This window comes from Carassius gibelio, chromosome B7 (genome assembly GCF_023724105.1).
Source record: "Carassius gibelio isolate Cgi1373 ecotype wild population from Czech Republic chromosome B7, carGib1.2-hapl.c, whole genome shotgun sequence".
NCBI classification, from domain to species: Eukaryota; Metazoa; Chordata; class Actinopteri; order Cypriniformes; family Cyprinidae; genus Carassius; species Carassius gibelio.
Genome location: NC_068402.1, coordinates 2,957,620 through 2,975,879, shown reverse-complemented (window position 1 = coordinate 2,975,879; position 18,260 = coordinate 2,957,620). Strand labels below are relative to the sequence as shown.

The following is an 18,260-nucleotide window of genomic DNA, read 5'->3' as shown; positions in this document are numbered from 1 at the left end:
ACACGAAACCATGACTTGGCCTTGAACAGCTAAACGCATCTCTGTGTGGACAGTTTATGGAAATCAGATACACAGAGTATATCAGTGTACTATTGCTCTCTTCATATAATTTAAACTTATATAACAGTACTTTTCATTCACTGGTGTTACAAATAATGCTTGCATTTGTCTCTCATTTTCCTTATTCCCTTTAATCTTTTTCTCGTTTTTCTTTCTTTTTGTTTTTATTAACATGTATATGAGGACATCAAGGCCTGCAATGATTTGACCAGACAAGGGGTCAAACCAGATTAAAGCCCTGCATTTCAGCCCGACTTATTTATGCCCCTCGGGCCGGGCTTCGGGCCAATTTTCACGTTATAGCTGACATACGGGCCGGGCCTCGGGCCTTTTTGGGTTATCCTTCTATTTATATTTTTAAATAAATAAACATTTATTAAACTAACTGTATGTGTGATATGCTTGAAGTGTTTTATATTTATGGATTTTATTGTAGCCCAGTAAAGTATTAGCAGAGGCTTAATTGATTAAATATGTTTTAGGCTACTTGCTGTCGGCTCGGCTGTTTAACGCTAATCGTCATTTTTTTTTTAAATGCTTCAAACATTTTTCTAAACTAACTTGATAAAGAAATGAAGAAAGAAATGAAAAGAAACATAACACATAACTGACCAATTTTTTAATTGCTGCAAATAGGGCAGGCTTCCGCTGTGTAATAAAATAAATAAATAAATAAATAAATAAAAACACGGGCTCGGGCTGGACTTGGGCTGATAATTCTGATGAGCTGTCGGACACGGGTCAGGCTAGGGCCTGAGCGTCTCGGGCCAGGGCCGGGCTCGGGTCTAGATTTGAGGCCCGTGCAGGGCTCTAAACCAGATACCAGTTCCTATTTAATACTAAAATTCATGTTCACATAAACTCAAGCCATTTTTAACAGCAGAAGCTACATAATATAGCACAAAGGGTGCATATTGTGTAAATGTATTTACATATGAGTTCCAAGAGCAGGAAACTAGTTGAAAGATCTCTTATACAGTTGCATTTAGATCAGCTAATCAGTCAAGTCAAGTCAAGTCTGCTTTATTGTCAATTCTTCCACATGTACAGTACATACATACAGAGAATCAAAATTCTATTACTCTCAGACCCTGGTGCATACAGATTACACTAACAGTAGAGCCTAAAACTCTAGATCAAATATAAAATGTAGATACAACTATACAATAAGGGAATGTAAAAAAAGACATAAAATTAAATTAAAGCTAAGTAAAAAAAGCAGTACAAGGCACATGGCAGATAGAGTGCAAAATGGTTTCATAGTTCAGTGGTGCCTGGGGCAGAAGAGGGATGGGGGGCAAGTTCGGGAACGAGTTCAGTTTCCTGACAGCCTGGTGGATGAAGCTGTCCTTCAGTCTGCTGGTCCTGGCCTGGAGACTCCGCAGTCTCTTCCCTGATGGAAGCAGACTGAAGAAGCTGTGAGACGGGTGGGTGGGATCACCTGTGATGCAGAGGGCTTTACGGGTGAGACGGGTTCCGAAAATGTGACCCGTCATGGAAACCAGTGACACAAGTCGGCAGCACAACTTTCGAGCAAAATGAGAAAGAGGTGTTTTTTTTTTGTTCAAAATTGGTTTATATCACAAAGAAGCCTCTCTGTGTTTGAGATAGCAGTATTGGTATATTTAAAAGTGTACATTTTGAGGTTGAAATCAGCTTGTTTGTCTGAGATTCTAGCATGCAGTAGGGGCGTTTCATTGTCTGTCTGTATTTCCATACTGGATAAAGCCGGCTTTTGTTTCTTTTGTTATTGCCCCCGCCCTCCGAGGGAAGCGTGGCTACTTAGTATGCAGCGCTCTGGCCGGCTCTAGCGAACAAGCGCTCACTGATTCTGAAGATGGTCTGAGTGAAGATAAAGTGGCATAATAAGACTGTATAATATCCCTAACCTACAACTGAGCGAATATGACTACGGCTATATCGATAGTAACATTTGATGGGGATAAAGACAGAAAAATGGGGAAAAACCATAACATTTAGAGGCAAACAGACGCACAGTGCAGACTTCGGATCTGCAAGAATACTTTTTCTGTTTCTTATGTTGTGAGTTTCCATAAACATCAAAGTTTGTTGTTTTGTGTTCATTCTAAGAACACGTACATGTTAGAACTGACTTGTGACCCTTCTTTCAGTGATTGAAATTTAGATAATTATTTAATTTGTTTCATGTCTGTGTTTATTGTAGATATTTGTTACTAATATAATGTAGAGGATAAATGTTGAAAGTTTCAGAAATTATGTATACTGTTGTGGGCGCTGTGAGAAGAAAAGAGTAGTGGGAAAAGAAGGAGAAAGAAGAAGGAGAGTTAACACCTTTTGTTCATGTTAAAACTTTCAGCCCCAGAATCTGTCACAGAAAACAAAAGAGAAAAACAACCGGGGCAAATAAATCTACTAGAAAAGAAAAGCTGTCGTTGTTATTGTCCAAGGGGGCAACACTGACACTCCCTCTAAGTTCAAACAAACCAATGTTCCGGAGTAATTCATGTACTCAAACAGTATACTGACTGAACTGCTGTGAAGAGAGAACTGAAGATGAACACCGAGCCGAGCCAGATAATGAACGAAAGATTGACTTGTTCTTGAGTCATCTTGATAATGTCAGATAACTTTGATAGAATGGTATGAAATGGATTACAATCAACAAAAAAAATATTCAGACAGCTGTTAGAATGACAGTATCAATATCAGGACTGATTTAGCTGGGTATATTTAATGTAACATTGTTGGGGAATTATGCCATTTTAAATGAAAAATATAGGTTAACATTATTTATTTGTTCACAATGTGAGAGAACCAACATTATGAAGCAGTTTTCGACATGATAAAGAGTGTGACTCTTTCAAAATAAAACATAAAAATTGTTTGCAAATAGATCAAAACTGTTGATTTACAATAAATTCTAGTTTTTTAGTCTTTTTATTTTTTGTTCTTCCTATTTATGAAATCTAATTAAATTATTAATGTTACAGAGGTAAGTGAGGACCCAAATGCTGTTCAACAGAAAATAGAGACTTTAATGAAAACTTAAATGTTCTTCTGAGAGAATAAGGCAAATGAGCAACCCGCAGAGAGGGCGATAAAAAACAAAACAGAAATATCAGCAGATAACTTGAAAAAAGGTATCTTTGGCAACAGTCTGGGGCTGGAGATATAGCGGCGACTGGCCGCGGGTCTCTCAGAGCTCTCTCAGACCAATTTGGGAAATGAGGGGTGTTACTAGGGATGGGTATCATTAAGGTTTAAATGGTATTACTACTCTTACCGATACTGCTTAACGGTCTGGTACTTTAACGGTATTCTTATTGGTACTTTGTGTTGTGTTAGGCAGTCGAAAACTTTGCATTTCTCTGTCTGCACATAATGCACTTTTGAAAGATGCTTTGACAGATTGCTTGTGTTTCCGCCCTGACATGCAAAAATTATGTTGCACTTATGACAACCAGCGTTGTCTGCATCAACTCTAGTGAAGAATAACCACACTTTGGAACGTTTTGCTGTCTCCGCCATAGTCACTCTTTGTATTAAGCAGGAGTTTTCGTACTGTACGGGGCTGTTCACATATCACGTCTTAAAACGCGTGGAAAACGCTAGGAACGCGCTCCTGAGGAGTCTGCCATTGCTAAGCAACCATGACCTGCTCTCTCCAATGAAGACGCGGAAATTTCAGCAATGGATAAATGGATTTGCAGCATTAAAAACTGCTTGCAGTAGCTCTGCTACTAAAGTAATTTAAAAATCCACATACGGCTATCAGCTGTTCCTTCATCTTGGCTGAGCTTTCAAAGTTGTTACGGAAAAGATGAGGAAGTTACATGACCTGCGGTGCGCTTGCTGCATTCTGAAAAGTTGAGATGTTTTTAACTCTATGCTGTGCAGACGCACCCAGGAAAAACGAGCGCGTCATACCGCGTGTGCGTCGCGATCGTTTCAATACCTGTATTGATTTAATTTGAAGATAAGGTTTATTGGGTGAAATATTTGAAGTGTAAGAATTTTTATTTATTTATTTTTTTTATTTTTTTTGCCGAATAGTCTTTGAATATCACATTCAAATTTAAAGCTAAAGAGTACTCAAACAATTGAAATAGGCTAGCGTAGCTCCAGTTAAATAATCTAAAATCTATAACGATTTAAATAAATGATCAAAAAGATCTAAAAGATAATTAGGTAAAAATAAAATTAAACTAGCAAACTTGTATACACTAAACTAGAAGTAATATACTACAAGTCTTGATTTCAAAAAGATTTAAAAGGAATAAGTCCTAAAAGAAAAAATAAAATAAAGGATAAATAACAGATCATTTTAATAAGAAAACAAACCCATAGCTCAGTTTATTTATTTTCCTTGCATTTATTATCAATCAGTAATTTCATTGTTATTTTGTTGATCATCAGTATTTTCCATTTTTGCTGCCTTTACCTGAAAGAGAAATCATTTGTTAATTATTTTCATTTATCATTTGCCTTGATATAAATCTTTCAATATAATTTGAACTTACCTTTGTTGGTTGTCTGTTGTTTTTTCCAATCTCTCACTACTGCTCCTTATGAACCTAGAGGTACTGGTCCACGTTTCCTCTTGTTTAACTCACCTGGGTGTCCATTCAGCCGTGGTGCCCTGGTGACCTGTAGGAGGCGCTACATAAGCAAATCTCTTCGTCATCGTCACTCTTTCTTATTAAGCGGGAGTTTTCATACTGTTATGTCGGTGCATGCGCCGCGCTCTTTGTTGTGTGTGTGTGTTACTGAAAGACAGCCTCCGGGCCGCGCATGAGAGATCTCGTAGATCTCACAGACAAACGTCTTAATATAATCGCACATTTGAAATATTTGGTGAGATAAAATGTGCATGATAACATTATAAAGCAAAAATACATAGTAGCCTACATAAATTTTTTCCCCTCCAGTTCCGAAAGCAGAACCAATATCATCAGATCTTACTGATACTAAGGTCTTTCATAATTTAGCCCCGGGGACAGTATGTGAAACGGCAGTATGTGATGAATAGGGGTGAGACTGTGTTGTCAAAACATCCAACATTAGGGCAGATCCAGGAACATGGTTGAAAAGCACTGATTTTTTTCAATCAAATTCATGCATTTATAACTACAAAAAACTTTTTGGATCCCTCATTTGGAAAACACATCTTCTTTATATTCAACGAAACTCCTGTATTTTTTTCTGTAATGGTATGCGCTGTGAGCATGTGTATAGACTATGTAGTGGACAGCAATAGACAGTCTTTACCTCCAGGGGTTGTCCTCAGGTGTATAATGTATGTATAAACTTCCTCCTTCTTTCCAAAGTGCTCGGGTAGTTGCGCTCCTGAGGCATCTTTTGTTGCTAAGCAACCATGACCTGCTCTCTCCATGAAGATGCGGAAATTTCAGCAATGGGTAAATGGATTTATTGGTCAAATGGATTGACCAGCTCTTGGCTGAGCTTTCAACGTTGTTACAGGAAAGGATGAAGCTGTTTGGTTAGTTGTCACATGACCCGAGGGGCGCTCGTGGCATTCTGAAAAGTTGAGATGTTTTTCACTCGATGTGGTGCGGTTGCACCTGGAATAAAGGAGTGTGTGCATCGCGACTGTGTCGCTTCCATTATGAGCGTGCATACTGCGCTTACATTGGAAATAACGAACTTGAGTGTGCAAAAGATGCGATATGTGAATGACCCCTAACACTCCACTGAGTCCAGACAGTTCACATCATCACAGTTTCCGCACAGAACAAACATCTTCCCTCTGTGACACACAGCAGTGAAGAATTAATCCCTGGGTCTGGACACGTCAGGAAAACCTGCCCTGAGCAGGATCAAATCTGCACAAGGACACACAGACTATATAATTTCTGCTTCTTTCGATTAAGCAATCATCTGCAATATTTAACTAACATTTGCCTTGTCATGCATTGGCAGGAAGTTTTGGAGCTTGTGACCCTCAGATGTCAAGAGTTTAACCCCTCCCCCACCCCAAGTCAAAGTTTTTACTTAGTATTGCCATCTGGCAATCACAAGCTTGAACTCTCTCCGTTCTGAGGAAAAAAAGTGCAGATGATCAGAAAAAAAGAAAGACACTCCAAGGAGTGTCAGCCTGACCATTTAGTTTGCCTTTATTTACAATTTTAACAAACATTTTACTTATAGATTTTCCTCCCATGTCATCAAATCATTTCTGAGAGTCTCTCTGTACTCAACAGTTGACCAGTGCAGTCTTTAAAGTCAGGAAATAGAGTCAATTCTGGAAAAGAATCATCAACAACTGGTTGACATTGTCCATTACAGTAGTGTTTTAGCAAGTATAATTCAGTCTTTGTGAGTTCACACTTCCAAGTGCTGAGCATTTGATTTATCATCCTGATCGATCTAACTCCAACATGAGAGGCCGTCTCCGTCGTTCCTCCATCCCAGTCTGGGTTTTCACAAACTTTTGCGATTGAGAGGGTGTGACATCACCAGGTGTTTCCCAACTGTGTTGTCTAGGCTCCGCCTTGCCTGCATTCTCCACCAGTGTGGTGGGAGAAGCAAACGACAGACATTGTAACATAATTTGTTGAGATGCTTTAATGTTCAACAACACATTATTTTTCAAATACTGTACATTATTGTAGAACCTCTATGCCCCGCCTCTCTCAAAAGAGAAATTTTCTACAAAGTCCCTCCTTCTAACAAGCACAGTCTGCTCTGATTGGCCAACTGACCCAGGGCATTGCGATTGGCCGAACACCACAAGCACTAGTTGGAAATGTAACGTAATGTAGCTTCATCTTTCAAAATAAATGTAAAGACAGTTAATAATGTCCTTAGTTTTACCATCAGTTCAGGCCCGAACAGACACAGTGATGAAGATCCTATGTGTTAGCAGTACACAAGCCATGGACCATTAAGACAGCTGACGCCACTGCGTGACCCTTTCAAAACTATGCATTTGAACATTCAGTAGCAAATACTTACACTAATATCAAAACATACTTACAGTAGAGGATTCAGAAGCGCCTGATTGTCGTAGCAAAGTCAGAATAACCTCCTCTCCTAGTTTCACAATACAGTCATCCATTACATGCATTGGTGTTCTGTTGTAAGTAATCTTAAAGATTCCTAAATGCATCTACTTTTAGAAGGTCAAATAAAGTGCTTTTGCTTTTGTCTAGGTACACACAGCATCTCCCTGACATGACTGCTTCAACACTAACGGTGTTACTGAAGAGACGCCTTTTTTCTTTGTGTGAACATTCAGGTGGCATTATGCAAATATATCCACATAATGATGTAGACATGTGGGGCATGTTTGAAAGAGGTGTTTTAGGGGAGGCGTGGCAGTCTTCACTTTGATAAAGAATATCTCTTTGGATTTGAGACTTTAGTCTTTGCACATTTACAGATCTTCTTTATGCACCAAAGGAAAAATTTTAATTGCATCATATGACACCTTTAATAGAAGGGTTTGGTTTTTATTATTGCACTTTAAACTGTGTGCACATTTTAATTGTTATTCATATCTGTAAAGGCTATTTTCTTGCTAGTTTTATTCTTGCTTACATTCTGAAGGATTTTACAGAGATATCATTCATCTGATTTTACAGAACCTTTTATTCCTTAATTTTTTTTAATCAATAATATCTGTAAAATTATAAAGCTCAAAGTTCAATGCCAAGGGAGATATTTTATTGAACAGAATTCGCTTACGAAAAATGACCCGTTTAGACTACATCCCTCTAGTTCCTGCAGTAATGACGTCATTAAAACAGTTTTTTTCACTAACCTCCACCCACATGAATTCACAAAAAGGGGGCGTGGCCTTGTTGCGCTCCGACGGAGAAGAGAAAGAGCTGCGTTTGTGTTTGTCGCCATGTCGTCGAAACGCTGTTATTTTCATCTCGGAGTCCAATCATCTTTGTTTGGGCTTCCCAGGGACGCTGTACTTTGAGATTAATGGTTCCAATTCATGTTTAACTCGGTTCCCGAAAATTATAATCAACATGTTAAACTATGTGCAGCACATTTTGCTGAGGACAGCTTCCTCGATCTCAATCAGTTTAATGCCGGATTCGTACAAAGATTTTTCCTGAAAGATGGAGCAGTTCCCTCTTTGTCTGGAGAAGGCGTTGTTTATGGACCACAACCGGTAATTGTATTTTATTAATTAAGTTGCTGCGTTTAAAAGTTTCTGTAACTTATTATACAGAGGGCAACGCTGTTTAGCTTTGTTAACTAGATGTTAGGGCTGTAAAAAAAAAAAAAAAATGTGATTTTAATGCGCATCTCATTAGTAAAACGCTCCTGTGATTATAAGTACATCTCCAGAATATGCTCCTGCACACTTGCTTCTTAAAACTAGCCCAATTGTTTTCCAGGAGGACAGCCTGCGCTCAGTTACTGTCGAATCACAACACAGGACCGTTGGCACAATCAAAAATTGTTACATATTTCTGAAGGAAGGACTTTATGAAACAAGGAAGTTATCAGTCTATTTTTATGACATTGAAAACAGCGGTATACAGATAGTGTGAATAGTGTGAAAAATACTGTGTTTTTTTACACGCGCAACATGAACACATGTTATATTGCACACTGTAAACACAATCAAAGCTTCAAAAAAAGCACGAAAAACAGGACCTTTAAAGCAATCATCAACTGGAAAAGTATGGATATATCTATTAGTTATTTTTCCTGCGATCTGCCCAGGCTGTGTTGCTTTACATAATGTTTGTTGTGTTGTGGTAGACTCATGTCTGTTATAGTCTTGTAAGGTGAAAGGAAAGTTGCAGGAAGTTTTTTATGTTAATGAGTTTTAAATATGCTTGAGCATTGTGAAGGTACACCTGCATAGAGAAATATGCAAACAATGAAGTCTGTTTATTTAAGCTGAAATATATATGTTGTGATGCTTAATTGTTTCTTTTCATGGGATTGAATAACTTTTGTAACGTTTTTATACTTGGTATAATGAGACAATGAAAGCTGAGAGGTCCGTTGTTGTGCTAAATTGTATTTTTCAGATTGAAAAGCAGATCAAAACATGCATGCAATTCATAATAATTAGTATTTCTATTCAGTCAAAATGTAATATACCTAATTATTGGTTATAATGTTTTGGTCAATGAAATGTAATTTTGCAAAGCATGAACAAATAAGTTTAATTTTTATAATATAATAATTGTCTTGTTGCATTAAATTGCATTTAACTTCTACCCTCAAATGACGAGAGGGCTCAGAGACAAAGTGCTTTCCCATTTCTATTCAATCTTTTCTAGCTGAATCATTAACCTGCATCATTAAAGATAGATTAAACAGACATAAGAACATGTGAAATAAGCATACAGCCACAGTCACTGAACAAGAGAATTAAACAGCTCATTTCAGACCAATATATTCAACCACTTTACATGACTGGAACTGACAGCAGCTGAGCTCTCCATGCAGATGTGATTACTGATGAAAAGTCACATTTACTGACAGTAGAAGGTCATGACGTTCTCCTGGTTTCCTCGTATGAGCAGGGCAGGACAGTGGATACCGTAGCTCAGAGCGTCCAGCCAGGCCATATAGAGAGAACTAGGACAGGTGACATCAGGGACTGGAAGAGAACTGAAGCACATAGACATGTGTTATAATGAACAGACTTGTTACACACACACACACACAAACACACTATCAGTCACTCGTTTGCTTAAATGATTGAAATTAGTTAAAAAAATGACAATGTTTGTTCTTACATGAAAACTTCGAACATACAAAACAACTCAGAAATGTTTTCACTTGACCTTTTTAAGAATTTACTGTTTTATTTAGTTCAGCTTTCCTGTTGACTAAAGTACTCATGTTATTTTTAAGATGCTTTAATGCGTTCTTCTTCAAAAATACGCCACAAATATGCATTTAGCAGACGCTTTTATCCCAAGCGACTTACAGTACATTCAGGTTAACAATTTTTACCTATCATGTGTTCCCTAGGAATCGAACCCCCAACCTTGCACCAACACTTTAAATTTTTTTTAAGTAACGTTTTTAATGGTTTTAATTAACAGCAATAACCATGATCTGTACTCACATTACAACCAGAGCAGCATGAATTGAGTTCTTCTTGATGATCTCGTTTAGTCTCACTGTCCTCTCCACCTGAAAACAAAAGACAGTTTGATAGAGGGACTGATTATCAGACTCGAGTTGAATGTATTTGTTAATTCACACATCATATCAAAGCAGCTTCACAATAACAAACTGTTGTCTATTTTGCATTATTGCTTTAACACTGAGAAGTTTTATTAAGAATCAAAACGCCACATGCTTCCAAACACACACCTTTGGTTTTATGGCCTCCAGGTCTTTGTCAGACACTTTCCATGGACTCAGTCTCTTGAGCTCCTGTACGTCTCCTATGGCCTGTTCTTCACTCAGCCTGAAGGGGGCGATGGATTCCTCGTACCGCTGCAAGCTACAGGAACAGAGAGGAAGAAAAGCACAACAGTTACTTAAAAGATGCATTTTACAATAAAAGTATCTACTGTATGAGGATGTTTGCACATGTTTCTCACTTTTTCGCTAGAGGAGGTTTATCCACATCTGTTATCACGACAATGTCCTCAATCTCCAGCCGGAATCTCTTTAACAGCATCTTCATGCTGCAAAGACAAACATTAGAAATGCATTAGAAAACTAGAAATGTAGTTACAAAAATGTTGATCAACTTACTCTTTGCGGTCTTCTTCCATGGTTTCTCTGCCTCCTAAGATAAACACTCTGAGTTTGCTCTTTTTCCAGCGGTTCCTTCTGGTCAGCAAATACGGCACTAAAAGAGTCAGACCTGAAAGAGAGCAATAGCATTTGACAAGGAGAAAACTAATATGGAAATTACGATCTTTTTAAGCATATTGAAGCAGCTGTGTCTCACCTCCATCATCAGAGATCCAGTAGATGTCGATGCTCTTCCTGCCCTGTTTGGTCTGAAACACCGATCTGACCTGCTCGTCCGAGCCATCATCAGAAATATCTGGATGAGGAGACAATAAAGGAGCTTTATTTAGCCAGTCGTCAGATCATCTCTTCTAATGAAGCTCGAGTGGAATGACACAGCTTTGTTAATATAATGGAATCGTTCTGATTGGCTGACTGAGTGATCACATCAGGACTTGAAATGCTGAACATACCATTTTATTATTTAAATTTCTATTCACATATGATGATTTAATGTCAAATGAAATTCATGTGCACAGAAAATACCGTTTGTGTTAGTTTCACCTGAATTCTGGTCAGTCTCGTCTTTTTCACATTGTGGGACTTCATCTGCGTCGAATGCTTGGTTATCGATAGCAAATGATCTGCCTTCAAACACAACAAACCTGTTGATTTTATTGCTGAAAATGCAATGCTGAGCAAATTTCAATCCATCATATGGCATAAAACACACCTGCCCTGTGAAAATCAGCCATTACGTCCAATCCATCCATCATTCTCAGAATTGCAATGCCGTAGCTGGAGTCGAATGCATCGCTTAATGAGGAACATCATACAACGTCAAAATTCTAACATCAAAAGGTAACATATTCACTGATTAATGTAAACAGAGACAGTAGCTCACCTGACGGTGTTGATGTAGTCCTGTAAGCTCTCCGGTTTACATTCCTGCCAGTTCATCTTGTATCCCAAAACCAGAGTGTTGGGCCTCAGTTTACCGAGACCTGAAGCCTAGACAGACCATTGAGAAGAAGAGCAAAGACTGTGTGAGAAGAACAAGATGACAAGAAGAAAGCTAGCAGATCTGAAGCTAGCGATGGTGGTACCTGCATGAGATTATGTGCGCCCTCTTTCAGACTGTCAGCGGTGAAGGACGTGTAGAAAGAACGAACTTTCCTCTGATTGAGCCAGTCCACCAACATATCAGTGCTGTGCTGCGGGAAACTGGACTTCTCATCCTCCTGAGAGAAAGAGAGCAAGAAAACACCATCTCAAGTTTTGAAATAAATAATTTAATGTAGCAAGGATGCATTAACTATCCGTTTATCTGTATAAGATGAATGTCATATACCATGATAATGTTCCCACATATCATCAGGCTGGTGTTTTTGGTAAAAGTAGCCACAAAGTCCACGAGAGCGGGACGATTGTTAGGAGGACCGGTCAGAACGAGACACTGAGGCCTAAGAGAAAGTGTTTATATGTGAGCGGCTGGTGTATCGTGAGCTGAAAAGGACAGTTTGCTGATAATCTTAACCTGAAGTTTTTGACGTGGTCTTCAACACCAGTCAGAGACATCGAGAAGGACAAAGCCATGTTGTAGAAACCCGCCTGATAAGACGTGCCCCAGTTCACCCCTAGACACACGATCAGACAACAGTTACTGTGTTCACATATCATGCTAATGGAAAACAGACTTAGTGGTGCAGCAATAACAATATTTATGAACCTCAGATGCATATTATAATTGGAAAGTATTAGTTCTAATCTACATCATTTACTCACGAGGTTTTTTATAGGTGACGTAGCCTAAGAGGCAGAGCACAATAGCAAAAGTGATGAGAGCGGCCCACCAGGTGAACAGAAACATGAGGACAAAAGACAAGACCGCAGCAAACAGAGACGTCCAAGGAGAAAAGTAATGATACTGTGGCCGCCAACCTACGAGACACGACAAACTATTTCACATGTATTTATTTATGTTTGTTTATAACATATTTGTCCATTTATCCAGTTTGTTGTTTACACAGTGCAAAACTGATGACAAGGATGCTGATAATCAGGTTCTCACCAGGTGATTGGGTGATTGACGCATGGAAGGTGCTGAAGTTGATCAGGCCGTAAGAGCAGAGGAAGAAGTTGGAGATCAGAGGAGCGATTGTGTTCAGGTCACCTGAAAACATCAACATGAGACCAAACATTAAAGTGTCCTCAGAGAGAGACACTTCTGATCCTCTAATCTGGAGGAGATCCAGGACTCACCGATGAGGATGAAAGCCAAAGCGATGATGAACATGAGTATGTAGCCTCGTAGAGGTTCGTTGTTTTTCCCGTAACCTTTTCCGAAGAAGCCGATATAGGGGTAGATGTTATCCTTACACAAACACTGTGACAATAACAACAACAAAATACACATAAAATGTTATAGTCATATGTTGAATAAAAAACGCTATGCTCAGAACAGCCACACGGTCTACCTGGAATATTTTGGGAGCAGACACCAGGAATCCCAGCGCTGACGACAAGGTGGCAGCAAAGATCCCGATGGTGATCAAATGCCCAGTTCCTGAAACTATGGCAAGAATCTGGAGACAAAAGCCATAATATCGATCATCCATCTTCCATTATTTAAAATACTGGGTAAGTAATAAATAATCAAGATTATGCCGAATGCATTGATATGAATGTAAAATCTACTCCTCTTTCCAGCAGTCAGAACTCACCAAATATACAAATCGTGTTTTTGTCAACTGATGCACTCACCTGGAAATGGTTTGCCAGTCCAAAGCTGCATGTGTTGTTCTGCTCACACTGGTCAAAATTCCAGCCTAATTTACAGCCGAAACCACTGCAGTGGATCGAAGTATTGAGTGCTAAACTATCGTTCAGACTACCAGAAGCATCTCTTACAACAGTTGCAGCTGAGGGAGAAGAAAGGGAAGTGTCTTACTGAGGGGTTCATTAATAAAATACACATTTCATTGTAAAAGAAATATGTCTTATAACAGTATTGTTCTTTATAGTTTAATTATCAGCTTTGGTCGCTAATCTGTTTGGCTGATGGTGTCAGAATAGTGGCTAATACTTACGTGCCACCTAACATTCCCATTGAATTCCCAATTGGTTGTTTTTTTGAAGAAACATTATTTATTTTTTAACTAAATCTAACATTCCCAAAAATGTTTTGGGAACCAAAAATTGCTAGCTGGATACTAACCAGTTTATGTTTTAGCTGATTCTAATTATGTAATGCACTATTATTTTTTAAAAAGTGGGATATTATTTCAGTCGCACTCTAATATATCAATAGAACTGGCCATAAAAAATCAATCCTTCAATCGATCAATCATATCAGTTGACCACTGATGTCTAATCTCACCAACTGTGATTGAGATCAGTAAATAGCTCAAGGTGGTCCAGAATATGGCCAGCAGGGTCCCTTTAGGAATCCCACCCGATGGATCCTGGAATAAAACAGACATACACGTCATTTCTATAACATTTCAAAGACACATCAACTGAAGCACAAAAACTGAATGAAAACCTTGAGATCTCCACAGATGTTGACTCCAGATAGAATTCCTGTGGCAGAAGGGAAGAAGATGGCAAACATCCTGAAGAAAGATCCATCTTTGCCTCGGAAGGAAGGCAGCAGATTCTCCACGAAAATGTCAGCTGGGAGAATAAAAGCTGGTTAGCTTTGTCTGTTACTTCACCAAATACTCTAGCTGGTGAACCACAATCACTTGGTGATGTAAGTCATAATTATGGAATAAAACATCAAAATCGTGAGATAAAATGTAGATTTTATGACATACCTAAACATAATCAAGATAAAGTCGATTATGGGAGAAACAAGTCTAAATTATTACATATTAAGTCAATTATGATCTATAAAAGTCATACTAAGGAATAATTAAGAAATACAACATGCTTATTTATAATTATTATATATAATTATTTATTAGATAAAAAGTCAAAATTGTGAGATAAAGTAGAAATTAATTGAGATTTATATAAAATATTTTCAAAAATTAAAAAAATATGGCAAAATGGCAATTAAGATAAAAAGACTAAGTCATTTAGTTTAGAGCAAGTTAATTATGGGATAAATTATGAATTGTGACACAAGTCAGTTTGAAATTCAATTAGTAAATTGGCCTAAAATGTCATAATTAAGAGAGAAAAACCTCACATACTATTATAAAAAAATATATATTGTCCTTATTTTCACTTATGTCATAATTATAATGTATCGGGGTCTGTGTTTCTTTCTTATGGATGAACTGGTCTTCCATATTAGTTTGGTTTGTTGAAGCAGGAAAACATTTTATATTTACATTTAATCATTTAGCAGACTCTTACCAAAGCGACTTACAAATGAGAACAATAGAAGCAATCAGACAAACAAGAGAATAACAACAGTATACAAGTGCCATGACAAGCCTCAGTTAGTCTAGTACAGAACACCTAGCCAGGTTTTATTTTTTTTATTTTTTTTCAAGAATATGATAGACAAGAAAAGGTAAGTGCTAGTGTCAGCTGGTTAAGTGCTGGTTAATATTGACTCCGTAACTTATAAACAGGAGTTTATTGGATGCATTAGAAGTTTGCATTCAATCAGGTTCTTGTGTACTCACCGCGGTAGCCAAAAAATCCCATGGCCTGCTTCTCCGTCCCGGGGGGAATGAATGTCCCCACAAAATAATTAACTAAGGAGAGCAAGAGTGCGATGAAGAACAGGATCTGAGCCTGTGGAGGAGTGAAAACCAAGAAGAGCAATGGCAGCGATGCTGTCAAAAGAGACAGTACTGAGAAATGAGCAAAAACCAAAGCAAAGGACATTACCTTTGCCTCCCAAGCCATGCCAGCAAATGTGATACAGAGGAGGATGATGACAGTAATCGTCCCAATGATCCTCACATCATTGACATCGTCCACCATCTGAGCGCTATTGTCCTGAAAATAGAGAAAATGATTGTGTGTGAGATATAAACAACTGTTCTTTCTAAAACAGACAAATACAACCATTAGAGCCCCCTTCGAGCAGCTCTCTGAAATTCCCACAACCTTACAATAAATACATTTATTTGTGAGTGTGTCTCACTTTAAGCACATCTCTGACGGTCTCGGCGAACCCCACTGTGTTGAGCGAACAGGCGAGAGCGTTGGCGAACGCAAAGAGCAAACCGATGGGTGCTCCGAGCTCCGGGCCCAGACTCCGAGAGATCATGAAGTACGTGCCACCTGGAGGAAAGATATTTTTTGTTATAACTTTTTTTGTCATCCCAACATGAAATCCAATAAAACATGTTCTTGTGGTAAACAATTAATTTCTCTCACCAGAGTAGACTTTCCCATTGGTGGAGATCGCAGACACTGAGGTTGCTGTGATTGTAGTGATGGTGATAGACATGAAGATAATGACGTAGGTCAGAACTGCAAGCAAAAATGAAGAATTTAAGATAGATATGTAGATGTAGATGTAGATATGGCCTAAAGAAAATTGGCTGAGAAACGTTGTTTGAGAATGAACAGATTTGAGCTGAATTAAAAAAAAAAAAAAAAAAAAAAAACAGCTGGAGGACTGACTCACTGATTCCAGCTTGAGATGTGATCCACGGCAGTCTCAGGTACATAATCACCCCCCAGATGTTCAACATACAACGGATCTGAAATGAAAACACCAAACTAAACTCTGATTAAATAATTCAATCAAATATATACAGATTTGTATTATGAAGTATTCTTAAGTAAATTAAATGTGGATAACATCAAATAAAAATTGATCAATGCTTCTTTCTCACCATGACTCCCAGAACCCATCCAAAGCGAACAAGCTTGACTTTGGGCCGTCCATCGTCCTCTGGTGGTGGAGGAAGATCATCAGGGTCCGGCTGTTGACAGGAATATACAGAGAATCAATAATGAACGCGTACAATATTAATTAGACTCACAAACTTAACAAATGACCACTTCTGAAGTTTTACTTACTGGTTTGCGCAGAACATCCAGTGACGGTCTGGTGTTCTTTATACGTCCCGACCAAGTGTCTTTGGCATAAAAATCATGTTTTGGCACAGGGTCCAGCGGATTGTAGAATGACATTTTTATCTTGTCCTTCCCGTAATCAACCTCCGCCATATCCACTGTAACTCTTTGAGACGAGATGTTGCTGTCCGCATGCCGAGCTCCTGGGATGAAGTTTCTGATCCGAGCAACATATCTGGCCATGGTGGATTCTGGGGGACTTTTGCCTGTGAATTTCTTTCCCTTACTGTTTTAATCTCTCAGATCCACAGAAATCACATCGGACAATCACAGCATATTCCAGCGAGCTGTGTGGACTTGACCTGGCCTTCCTCTGCTATCAGGAAATTAGATGCATTTTCTTTTATACCTTAAGTGAGCCTGATCACATACACCCACAAATACATCATTATACAGACACAGACATTGTTGCAGAACCATGATTGGAGGTTATTTGTAAGGTGTTCTCATGCTATCTTTGAAATCTTGTTTGGAAACATCATTAAACTGGTTTCACATACATCTGTCAAACAGAGACTTAGTATGCCAAAAGCTAAAGCTCTTAGTCATGTACAAAAAAGAGAGAAAGAGATTAATATCAAACTAGTCAACATTACAAGAAAGCAAAGAAAAACAAATACTGGAGTTTGGAGATCTTAAGAACAGATCTCCTTTGCCCAAAGCCACAATTATTACTGACATTATTACAGATCATGTTGACGATGAGTGGACAGACTCTGAGGCTCTGAGATCTGGGCTGCTTTTCCAAAAAAAAACAATGTGAGCCTAAGATGATTGTAGCTCCATTGGTTTCAATAGTTCTACAGTATACTTAATCTTACGAAAAAAGAAGTTTATTCAAGTGTGCTATTAGTATACTTCTTGTAAACTAAAAATAGGAAAGTATGCTTTTAGTTTACTTTTCATCTACTAGGAAATGGGCTTCATGTACTCCTCAGAAATATACATAAAATTACATTTAAGTATACGTGACTTATACTAACAAAAAGTCTAAATATATTTGAACTATACTTGTGCTCCTACAATCTGTGTTTTCATTGTTATGCAGTAGAGGGTGCTAGTACACATCTTCTGTACAGAATTTCCGAAAAAACACAAGTGAAGAAGCAAAAGAAACAACAGATAGTAACAAGAGGCAAACTCTCACTCTCTCTTGTGAAGCCCATATGGAAGTGACTTAAACTGTAATTCGTCAACGGGCCGCTTGAGGCTGGCTGCAAAAGGGAGTCAGTCCCATAGACTCCCCATGTTAGAATGGCCAACTTTACAGCAGAAAAAAAAAATGTTTTCAGCTTGGTTCAAAAAAAGATTTTGCTCTATATAGCTAATTTTGCCATTCATGACTGTGAGGGAAGTGTTTTTTCTTTTGTTTTTATGTAACTCTAATCCATTTAAATTATATTAAGCCTTCAAGTTTTGAATAATTAAGGGCGTGGCCACTTGAGTGACAGATGGATTGTTGGTGCCGTCAC

General features: G+C 38.3%; 1 protein-coding gene across 1 annotated transcript; it reads right to left on the bottom strand.

The window, feature by feature from the left end:
* Positions 1 to 9,035: 9,035 nt before the first annotated feature.
* LOC127962632 (solute carrier family 12 member 3-like) lies at positions 9,036 to 17,145 on the bottom strand. The gene is made up of 26 exons (XM_052562252.1): positions 16,732 to 17,145; positions 16,545 to 16,634; positions 16,334 to 16,409; positions 16,081 to 16,176; positions 15,845 to 15,984; positions 15,586 to 15,696; positions 15,378 to 15,489; positions 14,282 to 14,412; positions 14,117 to 14,201; positions 13,501 to 13,658; positions 13,215 to 13,322; positions 13,000 to 13,123; positions 12,809 to 12,910; positions 12,523 to 12,678; positions 12,275 to 12,374; positions 12,089 to 12,200; positions 11,844 to 11,978; positions 11,642 to 11,748; positions 11,471 to 11,553; positions 11,302 to 11,385; positions 10,955 to 11,053; positions 10,756 to 10,867; positions 10,599 to 10,685; positions 10,366 to 10,498; positions 10,115 to 10,182; positions 9,036 to 9,651 (listed from the first exon to the last, which is right to left on the bottom strand). Exons 1-26 carry the CDS (start codon positions 16,969 to 16,971, stop codon positions 9,513 to 9,515), a joined length of 2,988 nt encoding a protein of 995 aa, XP_052418212.1. The 5' UTR covers positions 16,972 to 17,145; the 3' UTR covers positions 9,036 to 9,512.
* Positions 17,146 to 18,260: the final 1,115 nt, after the last annotated feature.

Excerpts from the sequence above, each read along its gene's own strand:
- LOC127962632 (XM_052562252.1), bottom strand. The coding sequence starts at position 16,971 with ATGGCCAGATATGTTGCTCGGATCAGAAACTTCATCCCAGGAGCTCGG. Across the intron at positions 14,413-15,377 it reads GGGATTTTTTGGCTACCGCG|CTGACATTTTCGTGGAGAAT; the intron begins GTGAGTACACAA and ends TTATTCTCCCAG. Across the intron at positions 10,686-10,755 it reads ATGGAAGAAGACCGCAAAGA|CATGAAGATGCTGTTAAAGA; the intron begins GTAAGTTGATCA and ends TTGTCTTTGCAG.